The sequence below is a fragment of the Melospiza georgiana genome, chromosome 3, assembly GCF_028018845.1.
Source record: "Melospiza georgiana isolate bMelGeo1 chromosome 3, bMelGeo1.pri, whole genome shotgun sequence".
In the NCBI taxonomy this organism is placed as follows: Eukaryota; Metazoa; Chordata; class Aves; order Passeriformes; family Passerellidae; genus Melospiza; species Melospiza georgiana.
In genome coordinates, this window is record NC_080432.1 from 82303662 (window position 1) to 82323774 (window position 20113).

The 20113-nt window shown below is 48.9% G+C and overlaps 1 protein-coding gene across 1 annotated transcript; it reads right to left on the bottom strand.

Moving 5' to 3' along the window:
• Positions 1 to 1548: 1548 nt before the first annotated feature.
• Positions 1549 to 19621, bottom strand: NR2E1 (nuclear receptor subfamily 2 group E member 1). The gene is made up of 10 exons (XM_058019533.1): positions 19575 to 19621; positions 18929 to 19471; positions 13859 to 14004; positions 13066 to 13153; positions 12554 to 12789; positions 11104 to 11250; positions 6302 to 6398; positions 5767 to 5916; positions 5397 to 5502; positions 1549 to 3002 (listed from the first exon to the last, which is right to left on the bottom strand). The coding sequence occupies exons 2-10, from the start codon at positions 18951 to 18953 to the stop codon at positions 2840 to 2842; spliced, it is 1158 nt and encodes a 385-aa protein (XP_057875516.1). The 5' UTR covers positions 18954 to 19471; positions 19575 to 19621; the 3' UTR covers positions 1549 to 2839.
• Between the last annotated feature and the right edge of the window lie 492 nt (positions 19622 to 20113).

Below are 20113 nucleotides of genomic sequence, written 5' to 3' on the forward strand. Positions count from 1 at the left end.
TGATGTCAAAGTATTCCTATTTCCAAAGTGAGGACTTTGGAGCATTAGTCTCTTAGAATGACAGGGCATTTGCATAGCACTCTGGGATCTCACCTAGCCTTAAGTCCTTCAAGGCTAGCTAGAGACCCTAATCCTAGTGGAGTGGAACTGGTTGTGCTTCAGTGCAATGTGCAGCAGTGTGAGCAAGACACAGTCTGAGATTAGCTGTGCCTAAACCATGGGGATCTGGGCCTTGTCCCAGCTTGTGAGTCTGCTCTGCAGCTGGGCCAGGTCTTGCAGGTGAGAGGATGAGATGTGGGTGTGGTGCCATTGCCCTGCCTGCTTTGCCAGCACGCTCTGTTGTGTCCTCTGGCCTGGGCGATGGAGGGACTGCAGCAAACTGCAGGGTGTGATTGCCTGGTTGTCTAGCAGGGTGGATGTAGTTCATGCTCATTGCTGCTCTGTGACAGCAGCATGAATCTTACTGAAATGAATGTTCTGTGATGGATTCTGTGCAGCACTGGGTTTTATTTCTCTAGCTCATAGACTGAATTGTCACAGAGTTGGAGAACTGCAATTGATTTTTCTACCCTATTAGGTTATTTTCAGTGTAGAGAGCAGAAGATAGTTGGAGATTATTACAGTTGCAGGAAGAATGGATTATAAATAGTTTGTTGGTTTCTTGTTAAGAATGTGCTTTCCTTTGTGGTAAGCGCATTTTTAAGTGCTCCAAGCTAGTTTGTATAGAAGATACTTTGAGGTCCCATAGCCTGTGACTCATCTTGTGTATTTATGGTCTGTCTGTCTTGGAAAAGATAGAATGTGAGACCCAGCAGACTGCAAATGGAAGAGAGCTGGGGTTAAAACTTTGACCTCTGAAACATGTGAGATTTTTGAGCTTGGAAGTCAGCAGAGCTAGGATTTCACTTGTGACCTGTATTCCTTGACACTGCAAACCAGTGAGCTATCAATACACACAGTTTATTTCTACCTGTCATTTTAGCATGCATGGTTCTTCAGTTACTCATTGCCATATGTACAATGCATTTCCCTCCTACTATTGCCAAGTTGTTGTGTTGATTAGGAGTTGTTTCCCTCTTTTTTTTTGGTGTGATTATGCAGTTAGTTAGACACCTTAATAAAATCTCAGTCTTTTAAATTGAAGCGGTGCTTTTGTACTCATCACCTTTTGTTACTGCACGGTTCGCTGGTACTAAAAATTGTAATAACATGCAACAGAAGGCACATACTGTGGTAGACCTCTGATGCACGTAGTGTTGTATCCTAGAAAAAGCTACCTGTTACCTTGAGAAAGAAGGTGGTATTTATTTGGCAGCTGGTATTTATTTGGATTACAGAAAATAGCTCCATGTAGGATCTCACAAGGCAGGATCACCTAAGCTACTCCTTTAATGTTTGTCTAATCTGTTATTAAAAACCTCTGATGATGGAAACTCCACAGGATCTAGGGCAATCCATTTTAGTAAAGAATACTTCTATTCCCTGGTAAGTAGGGGACAGTGAAAGAAGCTGATTAAGGACAACGGTTGAAAGAACAGTGGAAATTAATTTAAATTCAATATATTTTTATTCTTTGTAAATACAATGAGTACAACTTTTTAACTTCACAAATCGGTTAATCCACTTTGTACAGGAAAAGTTTTACTCATTCTATGATAGTTCAAGTGCTGATCTTTCTCAGTGCTAGTTCCTAATAACAAATCAAATTTTGAAAAGTACAGCAGCTATCTTTAAATGTTTTTTCTTTCTACATTATTCGTACATCAAATAAGCAGCTTATAACGTTTTTGTGTGTGAGAGGGTGTAGGCGAACAAGGCTTCAAAATTAGAACCTGGAGTTTTCTAAAAAGGCATTGGAGACTTTTGGAAATTGTTAGCATTGTATCAGTCAACAACCTTTATTTCTTTGAAATAAAATTCCTTCCATTGATTTTTTAATAGTCATTTCATTTCTCTGCACATCTCATTGACAAAGAGTTTGGCCACCGTTGCCTTTGGTTTCAGCACTGTGCCAACGGGACAGCCAGCAGATCACTGAAGCGGTCATCTCCATTGTATTTGGTTTTGCTGTTTTAGTCTTCCTTTCTTGTGTTGTCTCTTTTCAGGTGTGTGTGTGTGTGTGTGTGAATGTGTGTCTGTGTGTAGAAGAAGAAGGAGGGAAGGTCGGGAAGGAAATGTATAAAGCTCTTCTGTGTTTGAGATGTTAACCGAACAAATTGTGGTGACATCTGCGTCAAAGATCACCAGTTCACTTTGTAGGAAGAATGGAGCTGCCGTCATAAGCTACCTTTTAATCAGTTCTGAAGGCCACTTCATGATGCATTATAGCAGAAACAATGTTTTGGTAACTTGGTCTCAAATGTTGCCTATCTTATTAAAAACATTTTCCCAACATAGGCTACTTTTAAAACAATTCTGAAGGCCACCACATCTTGTGTTACAACAGAAGCCAAGTTTGGTCACCCGGTTCCAAATACTGAACAAGCTAAAGTACCTTCTTTCACATTTTGTCTCAGATCTGCCAGTTGAATGAGAGAATAGCAGAGTCTTTGTTAACTATGACTGGCATCTGAATTGCCTCCATCCTGTAGTAACAGGAATAGCAGCCAAATTCCAACCACTTTCACTTTTTCTGTAGAACAAAGCATTCTCTCCATGATCTAAATCACTCTGTTCAGAGCAGCAGAATCATATCTACTGGGGTATTTTTTGTCAATGAGTTTAAGGACTAAACATTCCCAGGCTTATGCTTCCTGTAGATTTTGTTAGTTGAGGCTTATTCTCCATAGATAAAAGTTCTTCTCAAACTGTCCATCCTGATTGTTTCTTTTAAGGTAATTTATATGTCACTGGATTTGTACATATCTGAAAGCAGTCTTGTAATTGGTACATTCCCAATGGTCTTTTTGAAAAACACTTCTTCTATTGTAGATGGACTAATTGAACGTAAAGCTGGTAAAAGCAATAGAAGTTTTCCAAAACGACAGGGTTGTGTGGGATACCTAGAGACAGAGAGAAAAAGAATTTCATTGAAGTTTTAAAGTATTTTTTCAAAGGAAGGACTTTATTTTATAGAAAAAGACCAATATTTACTAAATTGCACAGGTGATGCTACCTATGTGTCCCAATTTGAGGCAAATTTGGGAGGAAACACCATAAGCTCAACCTAAGTGCACTCTGCATGGTCTAGATTGACTCAGAATCTAGTGGGATACTATTGTCACCCCAGGACAACTGTGCCAAAAATCTATGTTTTGTACTTGTGTGAGCAACAAGGTTGACTCCAAGGAAAACTCTCTGTGGCAGTCAGCAGAACATAGGACAAGCTTTCTGAGTTTTGTTCAGCTCCTTTTTTCATTCCCCTGGAGCAGTAGGAATACAAAAACTGGACCTGCTCTGATGTGTCCCTCATACAGCAATGTTCTCAATGCAATACAGGGAAGAGCTTGAGTTGTAGTAACTGCCCTGTCATTTGAAGTACAGTTTAGAACTAGCTGGATTGTCATGGTAATCACCCCCTTTTGGTTAGCAGATATATTGAATACCAACTGACATTTGTTAGGAGAGTTTTAATTAAAGAAGCTGTGCTTTTCCCCAGGTAATGTGTTTTTTGTATAGGATGTTTTCTGGCCTTTCTCCCAGCTTTTGAAGCCAGCACAGCACAGGATGTGCATTTTTAGCTGTGCTTATGCTGTCTTTATAACAGTGATTCTCAAACTTCTGCTTACAGAGGTCTCCCTAAAGTGAAGTGTTAGGTTGTTAGGAGAAACATGCTGCTTCCCCAGACTGCCCTCCCTTGCATCCTCTTGAGAGCACCTCCACTGGGATCAGAGGGCTGATACTGCAGTGACATTGGCAGGAGGGTAAATTCAAGCCTGAGGATGAAACACACAGGCTGAAAGCCCTCTCACAAGGGAGTCTGAGTGAGAGTCCTGTCAGTGGACTGCACTTTTCCCTTGTAAAAGGATATTGTTTACAACATACACTGGGTAGCACAGTATCTAAGTACTTCCGGCAACACAGAAATGCCATGGAAAAGTTGATTCCTTGGAAGGGAAGATGTGGCTATATATTCCTCCCTGGCTTCTCTCTCCAACAGGCCCTGTCTCACTTAAGGTCTCCAGGGAGCAATCTTCATGGAAAAGGCCTTCCTTAAGAATAGGAAGAGACCACTATGCAGCAGTTACTCTTTCTGCTCTGAAGCAGCCATAACTGGATGGAATTTGCATTTTTACTTCCATCCCCAGTGCAGGCCATTCCCTGTAGACTAATAAAAGTGTTTCAGAGACTGCTACCATCTAATCTCTGATACTGATAGGGCTTCTGCCTGACAGAGCTACTATGACAGCAAATCAAAGTTTCAGAGGGAAAAAAATGTATAACAGTTCCTCTTCCACTGCTCCATCTTCAACTATTTTAGTCTCATGGACTTCCACTGCAGCTAAAGGACTTAGCTGCAGCACCATAATGGGATTCACAAATTCTGGGGTTTTCATTTGAACCTGATCACAAACTCCGGGTGACATCTTGGAAGAGCCACTTAAGCTCCTTGTGTCCTGATTTCTGTGTCTGCAAAATGGAGGAGGTTATATGGGAACTGGAGATCATGTATGAAAGGCACTCATACTGACTGAGATGCAATGTTTGAGCATCACTTTTAGTGGTATTTGATTGAATATAACATAGAGGAAATTTAGCCCTCTGAACTGCAAAGTATTGCCCAGCCATTATCACTTCTCAGAGGAAGAGATCTCCTTTTAACACCTTTCTGTTTGTTTAGAAACACCCAAGTGCTGGAGCACACTTGAAGAGGAGCAACAAAGGTGGTTAAGGGTCTAGAGCACAAGTCCTGGTTAAGGGTCTAGAGGAACAGCTAAGAGAGTTGCAGTTGTTTAGTCTGAAGAAAAGGAGGCTGAGGGGAGGCTTTATCACTCTCTACCTGAAAGGAAATTGTAGTGACGTGGGTTTTGGTCCCTGCTCCCAGTAACAAACAATAGGACAAGAGGAAATGGCCTCAAGTTGCACCAATGGAGGTTTAGTTTGACTGTTAGGAAAAATTTCTTTCCCAAAAAGGTTGTCAAGCATTGGAACAGGCTGCACAGGGAAGTGGTGGAGTCATCATCCCTGAAGATAGTTAAAATGTGTACATGTGGCCCTTGGGAACATGATTTATGGTGGACTTGGCAGTGTTAATGGTTGAACTGAATAATTTTAAGGATCCTTTCCAACATTTTCTATGGTTCTATTTCAGAAACCCCAGCCGGCTGGCAGCCAATGTATACTCTCCGTGGCAGCCTGGTCCCCATTTCAGTCAGTGCAAATGCCACCTTGCATGCAATGAGAGCAGGATTTCAGCCCTACAGCTGCCAGAAGCACTGGCAGAAGCCACCACTGACCTGGTGTGAATGTAGCTGTTCAGGGTGAGCTGGGCTTCGTCTTGAAGGGCTGCTATGGCAGCAGCATTGCGGAAACTCCTCAGTTCAGAACCACTGTGTGTGGGCACTGGAAAGCAGATCAGTTACTAGTTCAGCTTGACTCTTGTGTGGATCAAAACAGTTCAGCTAGTGCTATCAATGGAAATTAAATGTTCCCATTAGTTCCCCAGCACTCCACTGTCAGCCCTTTCAAAATGCAGCAATGACTATTGGAATTCAATACGGGGAAACCTACTGGGTGATTCAAAGCTGTGCCTGGTTTAAAACATCACTTCAAAGCAGCAACCTCACAGTTATCAGACCAGACAAGTGAGAGATCCTTTTTGCTTACCAGCTTTAAAAGTGACAATGCATTTGAGACAGGCAAATTCAGTAGCATCTAGCCGAAGTTGTCTAAATCTAGCCACAACCTCCTGTAAGGCCTGTATTTCTGAAATAATTTTATTCAGCTTCTGAGAATCTGTATTGTCACCGTTCATGCCTGAAACAGAAACAGATGAAATAAATAATATTAAAGGCATTTGCTTTATTTCATATTGATTTCTGACAAAATCCTCTGTATCAATGTCCTCTCTATTGTCACACTTGTCTATCTAGTTCCATGTAAACTGACTATATTGTATGAAAGTTAATATAAAATCTTCTCTTGGATGATAACAAACACAGTAATTTGCATTTAAATGACAATGCAAGCAGTCATGAATACAACAAAACAACATTATTTGCATTTAAATATAGATTTATAAATGACAGGTATGCTCTATTGTTCAGTAGGAATTTGTTATTCTTTACATGTTGTTCTTTTTTCAGTAATGTATTTTTATGGTAATTTTTGTAACAAAGTCATTAAATTGTGCAATTCTTACCAGATACAGCCAGTAGAGTGTTAGCATCAACTGGAATGGCCCATTGTGCTATTCCTAGAACAAACAGTTCTCTCCAAGCATCTTCCAAAAGCATCAGCTGTCATACAATAGATGTACAATATAACATAGTGTATAATTTATAGATTTATAAACAATTTAAATATGTAAATTTCTGTTATTTTAAAAACTACTTTAAATGCCTGTCATGGTATTTCCCCCACAGCATTCATTAGCTCTTCTCTTAGCCTTTTGAGAAGGTGTCTAGAAAAAAGTCTATGCATTGTAGAAAACCACTGAGGGTTGTTCACTGTGCACCATGTTGTGGACCAAAAGGGAAAAGAAAAAAAGAGAGAATTCTTTTCCCAGAGCATTTGCTCACAACATGAATACACCTGCTTTCTCAGCATGATATGGGTTCTCTTCTCCCCCCCCTCAGCACTTATACGGCTTTTCTAGGACAGGTCTTTCCTCTTGATCTCTGGAGATTACACTCCTTTCCCTCCAGAAGGCAGGATTTTGTGAAGAAAAGCCTGGATAACATCCTGGATCAGTGTAAGGAGCAGTGCTTTAGAGCACACATCCATCTTATAACCCCTTCCTTACTAAGCCACTCTCTATATCTGTCAAGCACAGCATCTGAGCACACAAACATCAGTGTCACTTGTTTTTCTGTTTTTTTGCTTAAAATCACTCAGAAATTCCAGGCAGTAAAACCTGTTTCCTTTCAGAGATCAGAATATCCAGGCACCTATGCTGACAGCATTGCTAGTTCTCTGCAGTTTTTGCACATTGCATGCCTGTATGGAGGATGTGTTTTTCTCTGTTTTCCCTGAGGCAATGCTTGTGATTTCCCTGAAGAGGCAGTGGTGCATCTGAAGAGGAGACAAGACTTCTGGAAATGCAGACTGGCAAAGCCAGAACAGACATATTTGGAGGGCATCTGTGGGTTGTTAGATTGTTAGCCCAGACCAACTCTTAAGAGAGGACTGGAGGACCTCTTGTTCAGCTGAAGTGCATGGCCAAAAGGCATGTGGTGGTGTGTACATGTTGCTGAGACCTTGTGTCACAAAATAGGGTGGGAGAGATTTGAAGAGGTGAGAACTGTAGTGGGCTCAGACAATACCTTCTAGCAACTCCATGCAGTGAAAGCAGATTGCCCAAAAAAATGAAGCCACCAAACCAAAACCCCAAAACCTGCAGTCATCGATGTTTCTATGGTCCCTGAAACTACCAGCAGCTTAGCTTCTTAGGAAAAGAGGAAGGAGGGTATTTGAAGTATGTAAAGAGTCTGTAAAGAAGAGCAAAGTAAAAAAAGATGCTGTACCAAATGAATGATGATATCCTTGGAATCAGGTATGTGAAAGTAGTGGGTGTTACAGAAAGCCTCAATAAAAGCAAATCCTTCATCTATGTGCAAACTCCTAACAATACTGCTGTTCAGAACAGTGTTACTTGTTGCCAGCCACTAGGACACCAGGCAATGGACAGAAACTGCACAGGAATTCTACCTGAATATGAGGAAAAACTTCTTTACTGTGCAGCAAGCACTGGAACAGGTTACCCGAAGTGGTTGTAGAGTCTCTCTCACCAGAGATATTTAAGAACTGCCTGGACACAGTTCTGTGCCATGTGCTCTGTGATGACCCTGCTTGAGGCAGGGGGGTTGGATCAGGTGTGATCCCTTCCAACCTGATGCCTCCTGTGATTCCATAATTACAAGTTTTAAACCATCCTGTTCCAGTCTGAATTCTCAGAGTCTCTGCTCTCAGCTTGTCACTGTGGGGTTATGTCCATTTCATGCCTTTTTGCCCTTTTGTGTGCTCTGCAGAACTTCTCCATAACATAAGGGAAGTGTGACAGGAAGGTACTTGTGTCTCTGCATACAGCTGCTGTTTGAAACACTTACATTGGATTTTGCAGTACCAAAAACTGCCCAGATTATTGCCTGAAATGGAGACAGGGAGGGGGTGCTGTGTCCAGAGTGTTGTCCCCATCTCATCGTTCTTCTGAGAGTAGATGAACGTTCCCTAAAGTTTCCTAACCACTGCAGCCTGCAAACCCAGTCTCTCCTCTGGATAATCCCACCTGATGGATGTGCAGGTGTCTGTATGACACAGAAAATTATTTGCCAGCCTTTCATTTGCTTTTGTCATTTGCTTTCATTTGCTCTTTTTTTGTCATTCATTCATGCAGATACAATGGCAATGAATGGTGGTTCCTGGAAGATATCAATTTCATATTTTTTTTCCCACTAAGCCTTTAAAGTCAGAAGACTTTAGAAATAAGAGACTATTCCAATAGCAAAAGCTTTCTTCATGCCTATGCATAAGTCTGTAAAACCACCAATTAAAATAATTCATGCTGAAGTCATACTCAGCCCTCCTTCTTCAAAGAAATAACAAACACCAGGCTTTCTGAACAACTGGTTTTGCTTCTTAATCAACCCCATCCTTGCTGTGACCTTTTGCTGGGGACCTGCATTGGGCCAACCTGTCTCACAGATAACGTGGGCAGGTGTGCAAGCCAGCAGCACTAGAAGCATGGCATTCTTTGTTTTGTGGTTTCCAGTTCAAAATGGACTTAATCTGTATGAATCTAGGGAAGGGACACAGCCTCTGTCTTACCAGAGGTAAAAATGCAGCAATGCTCAGACTTGTGTTTTATCAGCAAATTGGTTTCTATTTATTTCCCTGCCTTCAAGATAAAACTGCCCCAGAGTTCTGAAATTACAGTGCACTTGGCTTTTTTAGAAGAGCACAAAAAAAAAAAAAAAAAAAAGCAAAAATCAGGGATACCAAAAGAGAAATGCAGACATTTAGACATTTACAGCTGGGCCATTGTCATATTAAATAAAGCAATAGCAATGTTATAAAAATCAACTGTATGATTATTCATGAAATAAGGTGATAAAATCAGAAATATTTCTTCTTCAGCTCTCCTAAGTGACAGGGGAATCATGCAGGAAGAGGCCCAAATCAAAGCTTTTGAGCTGAGCAGCTCTGAGTTTTGAGGAAGCTGACTTGCAATGAGCTACAGCAAGTGAAAGTGATGTTAAGCAAAGGCCAGGTTTTTAATATGTTACTCACTAAGATTAGTCCCTGCTATGAAAGTGAAAGAGGCAATGGGTTATTTAATGGGAGCACTGTGGTGCCTATGGTAGATAAGCAGGCTGTGCTTGGTCACACACCAGGGAGATCTCCCCTGCTTGCAGATCCTGCTGCCTCCTCCTCTCCACACGAACAGAGATGATGGTGTGGGAAATGCCTCCCTGTTATGTCAGATAAACCCTTTGCCTATAGAGCCTCCTGTGGACATCACTGGTCCAGAAATGGACCCAGTCTGCTCCTGTGTGCTGGGGCTGCTGCTGGAGCACCTTCTTCTTGTCCCTGACACTTGAGCCTGTTTCTTTGGCTGCTCACTGTGACAGACCCAGTGCTCCACAGGATAAGTGGCAGCAGAAGACACGATTAGAGAGCAGCAGGATGCCACACTGGGATTCCTGTCTTCCTACTGGCATGTGTGACCTTCCAGGCCCTATCTCATCTCTCCCCTCATCCTCACTGCATAGCAGGACAGCAGGTAGAACTGAGCAGCATTTCTCTTTGACTAATTTCACAACAAGGATTTCAAGACATGGGTTTGGTGCTAAAAAATGAGCATTTTTATATACCTTAGCTTTATAACACATTGTGACTATCATTATTTACCTTTAGATTGAAAACATTATTGGTTTTCTAGGAAGCTCTTTTCTTGTAGCTCAAAAACAAATATTTGCATATCAACTGCAAAACTTGTAATGTGTTTCTGGGGAGAGGAACTAGTTCCTCTGACGACTGCTGTGTAACATCTATGGCACAGTTTTTCTAGTTACCATTTTGGTAAATTAGCTCAATCATATCAAAGTAATAGACATCTTTTATGACTGGAGCTCTGTGTAGATTTCCACCCTTCCATTTCACAATTATCTGATTACTTTTTAAAAAATTGGTGCATTATACAAAGCATACTGAGTCCTCATCAAGAATCAAGTCATTAGGAAATTGTTTCATCTCGTATGGTTCACCTATGATTTACTTGAGGCAAAGGGAAATTATCATAGAGGAAAACAAAACATATTAGGGAAGATTTTAATTAATGGTAAAAATATTGGGGGTTGGCCAAATACTGCTTCCACCATACTGATGTAATTGTAAGCCAAGGTGAATAAGGAAAAAATGTTGTCTGCATAAACAGTTGAGAGGAGAGGAGAAAAAGAAGAGGAGGAGAAGGAGGATGTGGAGAGGAGGGGGAGGAGGAAAAGGAAGAACTGGTAGAGGAGGAGGAGGAGGAAGAGGAGGAGAATTGGTCTTCAGAAACAACCTCAGTCATATCCTGAAACCATAAACTTAACTAAGCATTTCTCATCCCTAAATAGCAAAGTAAGATGCTATTCCCCATTTTATGGAAAGAAAACTTGTCCTACAAGTAGAAAAACAGTTTGGGCATACTAAGTTTGGTCTGCAGCCTGGTGATTTCTCCTCTAGCATTTGGTCTTCCATAATATTAGTTCTATGTTAGATTTCTTTTTCCTGGATTTCCTTCATTTTTCACTTGCTTCACAAGATAGAAGTTGGAGGAAAGCAGTTTCTAAATCACTGCCTGGTTTTCAGGGACACACTGAAACGCTGCACTGAACTTCAGAGCCGCTGAAGTCCATTACGGATTTCAAAGTCTAGGACTGGAAGCTGAGGACCCAATGTGAAGTCTGAGCCTTCTTTAACAGACAGGCCAGGCCGTTGCCACTCCCACTGCCACTGCCTTACCTGGTCTTGTAAGGACAAGGTGGAGAAGGCTGGGACGCTTTTGGCCCACTTGATGCTCATGAACAGAAGTCTGGCTGCTGACTCGCAGACGGATTCAGTGGCCACTTCGTACAGATACATCGGGGTGCCGTTGACTTCGTGTGGGTACTAATGGCAAAGAGAAAATAAAGCCATCTCATACAGTGCCACCAAGGCAGCCTGGTCTTCCTCTCCCCTACATCCAGTGCTCTGGTCATGCCCAGTACAGTGTGCACTCTCCTGTTCTGCAAGCAGAGGGCATTGCTTGCAGTGGGCTCACTCCAAACTGCTCCTTGCTGCTTATCCATGTGGTTGAGCTGTACTACAGAAACTGTTCAGAGCAGGAGCTTGAAAGGAGAATGAAATTATTGCATCAGAAGGGAAAAAGCATACCAAAATTATGTGTCATGCCTTACTCTGTTATACAATAGAACACCTCTGATAGCGGAGTTAGAAGAGTAAAAATTTGATTAACAACATGTAGTTTGTAACCTTGCTTCAGAAGCTGATTTAGCATTCCAGTCCTGCTCAGCAAAGCAGTAAATATTCATTTAGCCTAAACCTTCATCTTGCTCCCTGACTGCAACAGTTTGTAAGTAGATGCACAGAGCCTAGCATAACTATCCAGAGGCTGTGTAGGGTTTGAATGGAGTTATGTTTTCAAGGGTGTGCTAAATTTTCTTGCCAAATAAATTCTGATTCAGCATTTTTAAAAGTTACCACATAAAACTGTATGTTTTGACCACGTTTATGAAGGATTCTGCCAAGCTATGTACCAGCACTGAAAATGCATAACTATTTAAGCCGTTTCTTCTGTGATTTTCTAGATGCTGTGAAGACACAAAATGCCATTGCAAATGGGCTAATGAAAAACATCACCTTTCAGCTAATTCCTGTACAGTCGAGGCCACAGCAGTGCTTCCACTGGGCTGCTCAGGAAATGTCACAACCAAGAAGTGCAGAGAGCCAGCTTAGCCAAGTTTGAGTTTTGTGTCTGTGGGGACAAGCTGCAGGCTTTGGTCAGTACACAAAGTACTTTCTGAACTACACCACCATGGAGACTGGCATTTCTCTGAAGAAAACTCATTCACAGGGATTGCATTCCTTGTGAAACAAGGTCTAAAACTGACTTGTGGATGGGCTCCAGGCAGGAGGAGCATTTCTGCATCCATGAAGGTATAAGAATGCGTGAGACAGGGTTTGTATGGAGCAGGTTATCAGCTGCTCCTGCTGCATACCGCTTCTCCAGAGGGATTGCACCTCATCTCCTCACAGCCTTTAGAGATGTAACAAAAGTCCCCACCACAACCCACAAAGCCTCAAGCCTTGCTGTTTTTGCCATGTCTACCCCAGAGGCAGGAAGGAGGTGACAGGTTGCAGGCCCCTCAGCAGCAAGGTCTGCAGCCCGCGGGGGGCCGGGGCAGGGGCTGACCTTCGGGGTGGGCTGTGCCAGGCCCACCAGAGCCTGTCTCTCCGGGGTGCCGGTGACAGCGGCCAGCTCCAGGCCATGGGGCTCCAGCTGGGAGACGGCGGTGAAGAAGGCGGGTGCCGGCAGGGCGGCGGCGGGGAAGTGCGGGGCTCCGCCGCTCTCCTCCTTGTGCCCGCGGAAGTAGAGAGCCACCTGCTTCCGGATGGTCGACGTGCGGGGGCCCCGCTCGTGCTGCACCGCTGTGGGCATCAACGAGGGCCGAGGCAGTCACCGCGGGGTGCCCGCGCTGCTCGACCGGCCTTCCCTCCCTCCCTCCCTCCCTGCAATTTCCTGAGGCCAGCCCTGTGCCCCCCGCCCGAGGGTGCCTGGGGAGAAGTGTCTGAGGGTGCCGCAGGATGGGAGGGTCAGTCGTGGCCGGGCCAAGGAGACACCGGGGTGACTCAGCGCTCCTCAGTTCAGAGGATCTCCCTCCGGCTGCCCCGCCACCCCAGCCCCGGGAGAGGGGGAGCAGGTACCATCTTTGTTCATGTTGACCTCCAAGCACTTCTTCAGCCGGCAGGCTCGGCACTGGTTCCTGTGCGTCTTGTCCACCGGGCAGCCTCCCTGCAACACAACCAGCCGTCGGGCCGGGGGCAGCAGCGCCCACCCGCCGGACCCGGGAGGCGCGGAGGGGCCGGCCCTGCGTGCGCCGTGCCGGGCCGGGCCGGGCCAGGTGCTCGGCCTGGGGGCAGGGCGGGCCGGGCGGGGCGGGCCGGGCCGCCTTCAGCACCCGAGACAGCGACGGCGGCGCCGCCCCCTCGGGGCTCCCGCTGCACCGCGCATCCCTCCGCGATCCCAGCCTCACATCCCCGCGGGGACGCTCCCGGAGTGGGAAGGAGAGCGGCCGGAGCAGAAGGGGAAAAGCGGGGCTGCCTCTGACTGGGCGCGGGCACGATACGCAGTTTGTAAACCCATGGTTGTCCATCGCCTGGCTGTTCTGAGGCTTACCGGGAGGCCGCCCCTCTCTGTCCTCCTGTACCCAGGCGATGCGCTGGCTCTGCCTTCCCCCTGCCCACATCCCTCCTTCTCCCTGCACATCTCTCCCATCCTCTCCGGTGCGCTGGGGCGGGGGGACGTGCAGGGCGAGGCGGGCTGGGGCACCCAGCGCCCGGCCTCGGCCCGGGACTCGGCAAGGGAGGGTGAGGCTGCGCGGCTGCTGCATCTCCTGCTGCGGAGTCTCTCTCTTGGTGGGGCAGGGGCAATGCGAGCCCCTGGGGAAATGCAGGGTAGGGGGTGCAGGCGGTGAGGGGGCTAGGCTGCTGCTGGTACCTGATTTCCTGATTTGCAAACATAGGTCCTATTCCTCCTGATGCTCCTCTTGAAAAATCCCGAGCACCCATCGCAGGCGTAAACCCCATAGTGCTTTCCGGAGCTGCGGTCCCCACACACTTTGCAAGGGATGTCTAAAATGCGACCTGAAAGCAGAGAAGGGAAAGAGGGAGAGAGAGAGCTCTCAGCAATCTGACCTCCGGAGGGATTAGCCCCAGAGCCGCAGTACAAGCAAATAATGAAGTGATTTTATAGCCAACTTTCTTTTCCTTGAGCAAGTGTCAGTTTTCTACAATGAGCATTATTCATGCCCCGCTACGTTTATTTGGATCTTCTATAATCGCCAAGACCTATTTTGGAAGGGAAGATTACAGCAGCGGGAGCAGCAGTCTTGCCTGCGAGAAGTGAGGATGAGGGGGAGGGGAGGGAATTCGGGGGTTTTGGTGAGGGGGTGTGTGTTTCTCTGGCTTTCTGGCACTCGGCAAACAGGACGGCGCTTTCCCTGGGCAGGAGAGCAGTCAGGAGACCGATGCACAGAATAAACCAAACCAAAACAAAATAAAATGATTGGGAAGCCAAGCAACCTCCTCTCCCCGCTGGCAACCCTGGCGAAAGGGGGCTGATTTTCACGGCAGGGAAGGCGTGCCATTTTCTTCACCCCGAAACCTGCAGCAAAACTTTTCGCCTCTGTTTCGTGCGCGGAGGAGTGAGCGGAGCTGTGAGCCTGGCGGGCGGGCAGTGTCCCCCGTCCCGCTCCGCTCCTCCGCAGCCCCCGCTCCGCCGCCGGGCGCTGCTTTCGCTCCGGCTGCCACCAGAACTGCAAATACTCTCAGGGAGATGGAAAAAGTCGTGCAGAGACGATTGCAGCCCCGTTTAAGAAACCCGCCAAAACCCCGCTCGGCTTCTGCCTTTGCTCCTTTTTTTTTCTTCTCTCTTCTGCTGTTTCTTTTTCTTTTATTTTTTCTTTTCCTTTATTTTTTCTTTTTTCCTTTAATTCTTTTCTTTTTCCTTTAATTTTTTATTTTATTTTATTTTCATTTTCATGTTTCTTTTCCTTTTCCTTGCTCTCTTTTTCTTTTTCCTTTAATATTTTTCTTTTCTTTTTATTTCATTTTCCTTTCCCTTGTTTGCTTTTTCTTATTCTCTTTCTTTGCCTTGTTTACTTTTTTCCTTTAATATTTTTCTTTTCCTTCTCTTCTCTTCTCTTCTCTTCTCTTCTCTTCTCTTCTCTTCTCTTCTCTTCTCTTCTCTTCTCTTCTCTTCTCTTCTCTTCTCTTCTCTTCTCTTCTCTTCTCTTCTCTTCTCTTCTCTTCTCTTCTCCCTCAAACAGCCTTATTCCCTCTTACCAGACCTTAAATTATAAATTCAGTCCCTCTCACCAAGCCTTGGTCTCCAAACTCTAATGGAGGGCTCTCGGGGCCGCTATATATTTTTGGAAGTAGTTCAGGGACAGGCCGGGCTACGAGTGGGTGAAGATGGAGGGGGAAAAGCGGCAGCGTGCGGAGCAGTGCTGGGGGGCGGGAGGGGCAATGGAAACAGGCCGCAGGGGCTCCTCTCGCTCCCTAGAGAATTTAGGAGTCCGAGATACTTTCAGACATGTCTGCGCTAAGGTTCTAAGACAATGCCTGCTGGCAGACAATAGGGACATTAGATAAAGTGTTAACTTAATGATTTTCCCCATTGAAACTCGTTTGACTGCCTCCAATGAGCACAAGCTGCCAGCTTCTCCCCTAAATGAAACCCGACAGCTGCTATACACAACACGGCGAGAGGGACGGGGATTAGGTTAGGGACTGCGAGAGGGAGGGGTGGCGGAGGGAGGGAAGGTGGGAGGGGGGGAGAGAGGTTAAAGAATAGAAAACTTTTGCGCAATTAATAAGGAGCGCAGCTGAAGGATGCCCCCCCGCACACCACTGCCTGCGAGCAAACCGCGGCTTTGGAGCTGCAGGTAGGCGCCCGTGAGGAGGGCTGAGGCCAAGGCACGGTTTCTGGGAGTGTGTAATTACAAGCCCTCCTTGCCACCTGCCTATTGGGGCACCAGTGACCCGTCAAAAAGTGTAGCATGGGAATTCGGATATCGCACAATGCAAACGGGGGAAAGCGCCCGACTTCCCTCTCCAGTCCTTAGCATCCACGGGGAGAGAGAGGATCCACACGCACGCACACAAAGGAGGAGGAGGAGGAGGGGCAGGCTGGGGGTGGGGGCAGACACGCCGGAGCGGTACGTGCAGCGGTGGTGCATCCCGGTGCCGAGCCCGCGCTGCCGCGCTGCCCCCGCGCACCCGTCCCAGCGCCGCTCCCCTTCCCGCGGCTCCGGGCCCGGCCTCGGCCCCGCACACCCGGGCCCGCCGTGTGACCGCCACCCCCCGGGGCACCGGGCAGCAACACGGTCCCCCTTGCCCGGCCGGCCTGCGGAGTGGGGCGGCCGGCTCCTCTGCCGGCGCTTAAGTGGAGACGGAAAAACTTGTGATAGTTTTCCCCACACAGATTTTAAGTTTGGGAGCCGCTTTGGGGAAAAAAAAAAAAATCCTATGCACTATGTAGTACATATCCACAGCATGCATATAAACACATGGCCCATGTACTCCTTACACGTCCCCGTATTCCTGCCGTAGATGGCGAGCGCCTGGAGCGCCTCACCAAACCCACACAAGCACCTGGATCATCCCACCATACCCACACAAGTCGGTGGCCGCTCTGCTGAGCCCCGTGGCCCCGGCGAAGCGGGGACGGGACGGGGGGCACGGCGGAGGGAGCGGCCGGAGCCCCCCGCATCCCACCTTGGCGGGGCCGCCCCGTCCCGGCCGCGCTCTGCCCACCCCCTCCGCCCCTCCGAACCCCCAGCCCTGCCCCGCGGGGGCTGTTATGAGAAAACTTTCTTGCTGGGCAAAATATGAAATAAATAGACGGGTAAGAGGCAGGGCGGGGGGTAGGAAGGGAAAAATGTAAGCTTGACACGGGGTCATGCGATAACTGATTAACTCTGTTTAAAAGCGCTCCGGTTCCCCGAGGTACCGCTTCGTCTCAGAAGTTTTAGCGCTAAGAAAATGGGATTTCTGTTCAGCAGGGAAACCGTTTTGAACATCCCACGACAGGGGGTCCTTGGGGGCTTTTCTTGTGTGTCATAATTGCTTAAAGGATATATGGCAGCCCCGATTACTGTAATTACCATCAGAGGCTGTTGAAAGAAGTTAGTCTAGGCTCGGGGGACGGCGGGATGGGGTCTTGTTACCACCCAGGCAGACATCGCAGTTGACATCGCCGGGCGCCCACCGGCGGGCAGAAAAGCCAGGACGCAGCCCCCTCGCCCGGGAGCCCCTCAGGACCCCCGGGACGATCGCCCAGGCCCTGGGACTGCCGGTCGGGCTTTTGCATGCGCTGCCGAGGCCGGCAGGGCTCGGGCCCCGGCGCTGAGGAGACCCAGCGTGTCCCCGTGTCCGTGGGGTTGGACTGAGTCGGGCCTCGGGGTCCCTTTCGGGAGGTCCCCAGGGGTCAGGGGGTCACCAGTGAAAGCGGCGGCGGTGGCCGGGGGGTCGCTCAGCGCCGTGGGGCCGGAGGAGCGATCCAGCCTGGCGGGTTTTCACCTCCGCAAAATGTCTCCGGCAGAAGCTCCGCCGCCCTTTGGGGGACAAGACTCCCCGGGGCTGCCGGCCCCTTCCTCATCACTCAGAAACCTGCCAGGAGCCCCGGCAGGTCCCGGCGCGCTGCCCACGGGCCCGATCCCGCTCCGGCAGCCTCGCTCGGCCCGGGCAACCTAGGGAATGCAGTCGGCCGAAGCAGCCCCGACCGCCGCAGGTTTTTTAGCCCCCGTCCCCTTCCCCGGTTAGCAGTACCTTAGCACCTCGACTACAATTTTATTCCCTTCCTAGCGGGGCTGGGGCAAAGAGATGCCGCACTCAGCCCCGCGGAGGAAGAGGACAAGCCAGCGACGCCGAAGCGGCGGCAGCTCGGCCGCAGTGCCGAGGGCTCCGCGCCGCCGCCGCCTCCACGCGCGCCCTCCGCGCCGCGGCCCCCGCTGCCCCCGGCCCCGCCGCCGCCCCCCCGCCCTCCTCCGGCTCCCCGGCCCCCGCGGACAAAGGGCGGGCTCGGGTCAAAATAATGGAGGCAGCGGCGAGGAGAAGGCCGCGGGGCTGGCGGGGGGCGGCCGGTGGCAGGTACCGCGGCGGGAGGGAGATTTGCCTCCCTTGGCCGCCACTCCGCAACCCCGGGAGCCTGTCGGAGCGCAGAGGAAGTAGCTGTCCGATCCATCACTTGTCAGACATTAAATTGGATTGGGTATTTTTCCCCCCTTTGTTACTGACTCCATCCATATTGCAAACTCCGAAAGTCCCATTGGGATTATACGAATTGAGCCATTCTGTAAGAGCGGTTAGTCATGCTTTAAATTCCCCAGTTATGAGGTGCATGGATTTAGGATTAAGGAAAATGTGACTTTTAAGTTGTTTCTGCTTTCCTCGTTGCAGGATTATTTGTTGTAACTAGGAATGGTGTGCAAAGTATTGCATTTAAATCCTCCTTCGACTGAGTTGCTTACGCGATTCCGTGTAATTGAGTGACCGGAGTTTCAAACTCTTAAAAAGAAATCATTATGTCGCAGAAGGTTGCATAAAACCCGTGAGAAAACCAGCACGTTTAAACGCCGAAATGCCTTTTAAACCCAAACCTTCCCCCTTCACCCCTGTGCCGCAGACCCGCACGGAGCCGGCCGCGTCCCGGCGGGTCCAGCCCCCTCCCCGCCGTCGGCGGAGTCGCCTTCCCGGGCGCTCGCTGCCCACGGGCTTCTGCCCCGGTTCCCAGCCCGGAATGCCGGGGCACGCAGCTGGAAAACGGCTTTTTGTAAGCCCCAGGCCCAAACTCCATCGGGGCGACCCCGAGCCTATATATTCGTTGCCACTCCGGTTGGAAATATACACTTCTTTTTCAATTGGGCGCGGGGTGTGGGGGGGGTGCAAACCCAAGCCACAACCCCCCCTCCCCTTCCTCTCCCTCCCCTCCACCTCCCGCCCCCCAGGCCAGGCTGCAGCCGGCCTCGGAACGGCTGCTCGAAGCCTCCACCGCGTTATTACCCACTTGTTGATCCCGCCGGCTTGCTCATGCTCGAAGCCCCCGTGAGTCGCTAAACTCGGGGCGAAGTGTCGGCGCCGGGGCGAGGCGGTGCGGCCCCCCCGGGGGCCCCCCGGCTCCGCGGGGCAGGTGCCTCCCTCGGGTGCTCACTGCTGGCTCCGCCGCGGGGGCCGGCACATCCTCGCCGCAGCCCCGCTCCCCCGGCGATGTCCTCCCGAGGGAAGGGGACACGCTGCGGGGACGCGGAAAGGGGGTGGGGGGCGCGGAAAAAAAAAAAAAAAGTGGAGCAAAATGAAAAAAAAAAAAAAAGAAAAAAGAAAAAGAACAACGAAGTGACCCAAAGTCGGCTGCCGCCGGCTGCCCCTCTCCGAGTAGATGCTCTCGGGACCCTGGGAGGGTGCTGGGGGTGCGGCTGTGCTCGCCACCGCGCTCCTGGAAGGCAAGCGAGAGCCACAGCAGCCAGGACAACAATGAGGCGAAGGAGAAGGTAGGATAGGGAGCGGGGCTCTGCGCCGAGCGCCTCGGTGCAGCAAGCAGGGAGATCAGAGCCTGGAAAAATAATGGAAGGGGGGAAAAGGCGTCAGAGGAGGCAGTCTCTGCCTCTCAGAAACTGAATGGTATAAAAAGGGAAAGGTTTCCAGAAGTTCATTACACTGGCTGACTTCGCGCTTTGAGCTCCAGGCTTCGGCCCCTATAATATCAGCAGAGAGGCAGTGACAGGCAGCGGCGGGGAGGGGAGAGGGACGCCCCTTGCCCACTGAGCTTCCCTCGCTTTCCCCCCAACTCCTGCCGCCGCGTGACGTCACCCCGCGCTGCCGAGGGGAGGGGGCAGGGAGGGGGTTAAATGCTAATGATATTAATGAACCCCCGAGCGGCTTCCACACAAAATGCAGCGGCTGCCGAGACGATTCCGCCTCCTCACTCGCCTTGTGCCCTCGCTGTCATAAAAAGCGACAACTCCCCACCTCCCCCCCCCCGCAAAAAAAAACCAAAAAGAACCCCAAACCAACAAAAAAACAACAAAAACCCAGGAAAAAAAAATAAAACACAACAGAAGACAAAAGGAAAGCAGAAAGAACGGATCAAGATCCCGTTTCTTTCGCATTTTCCCGTGCTGAGGTGGAGCCCGCCTGCGGTTCGCCCCTGCCCTTGCCCTTGCCCCGGCCCGGGCAGCGGTTGTGCCGGCAGCCG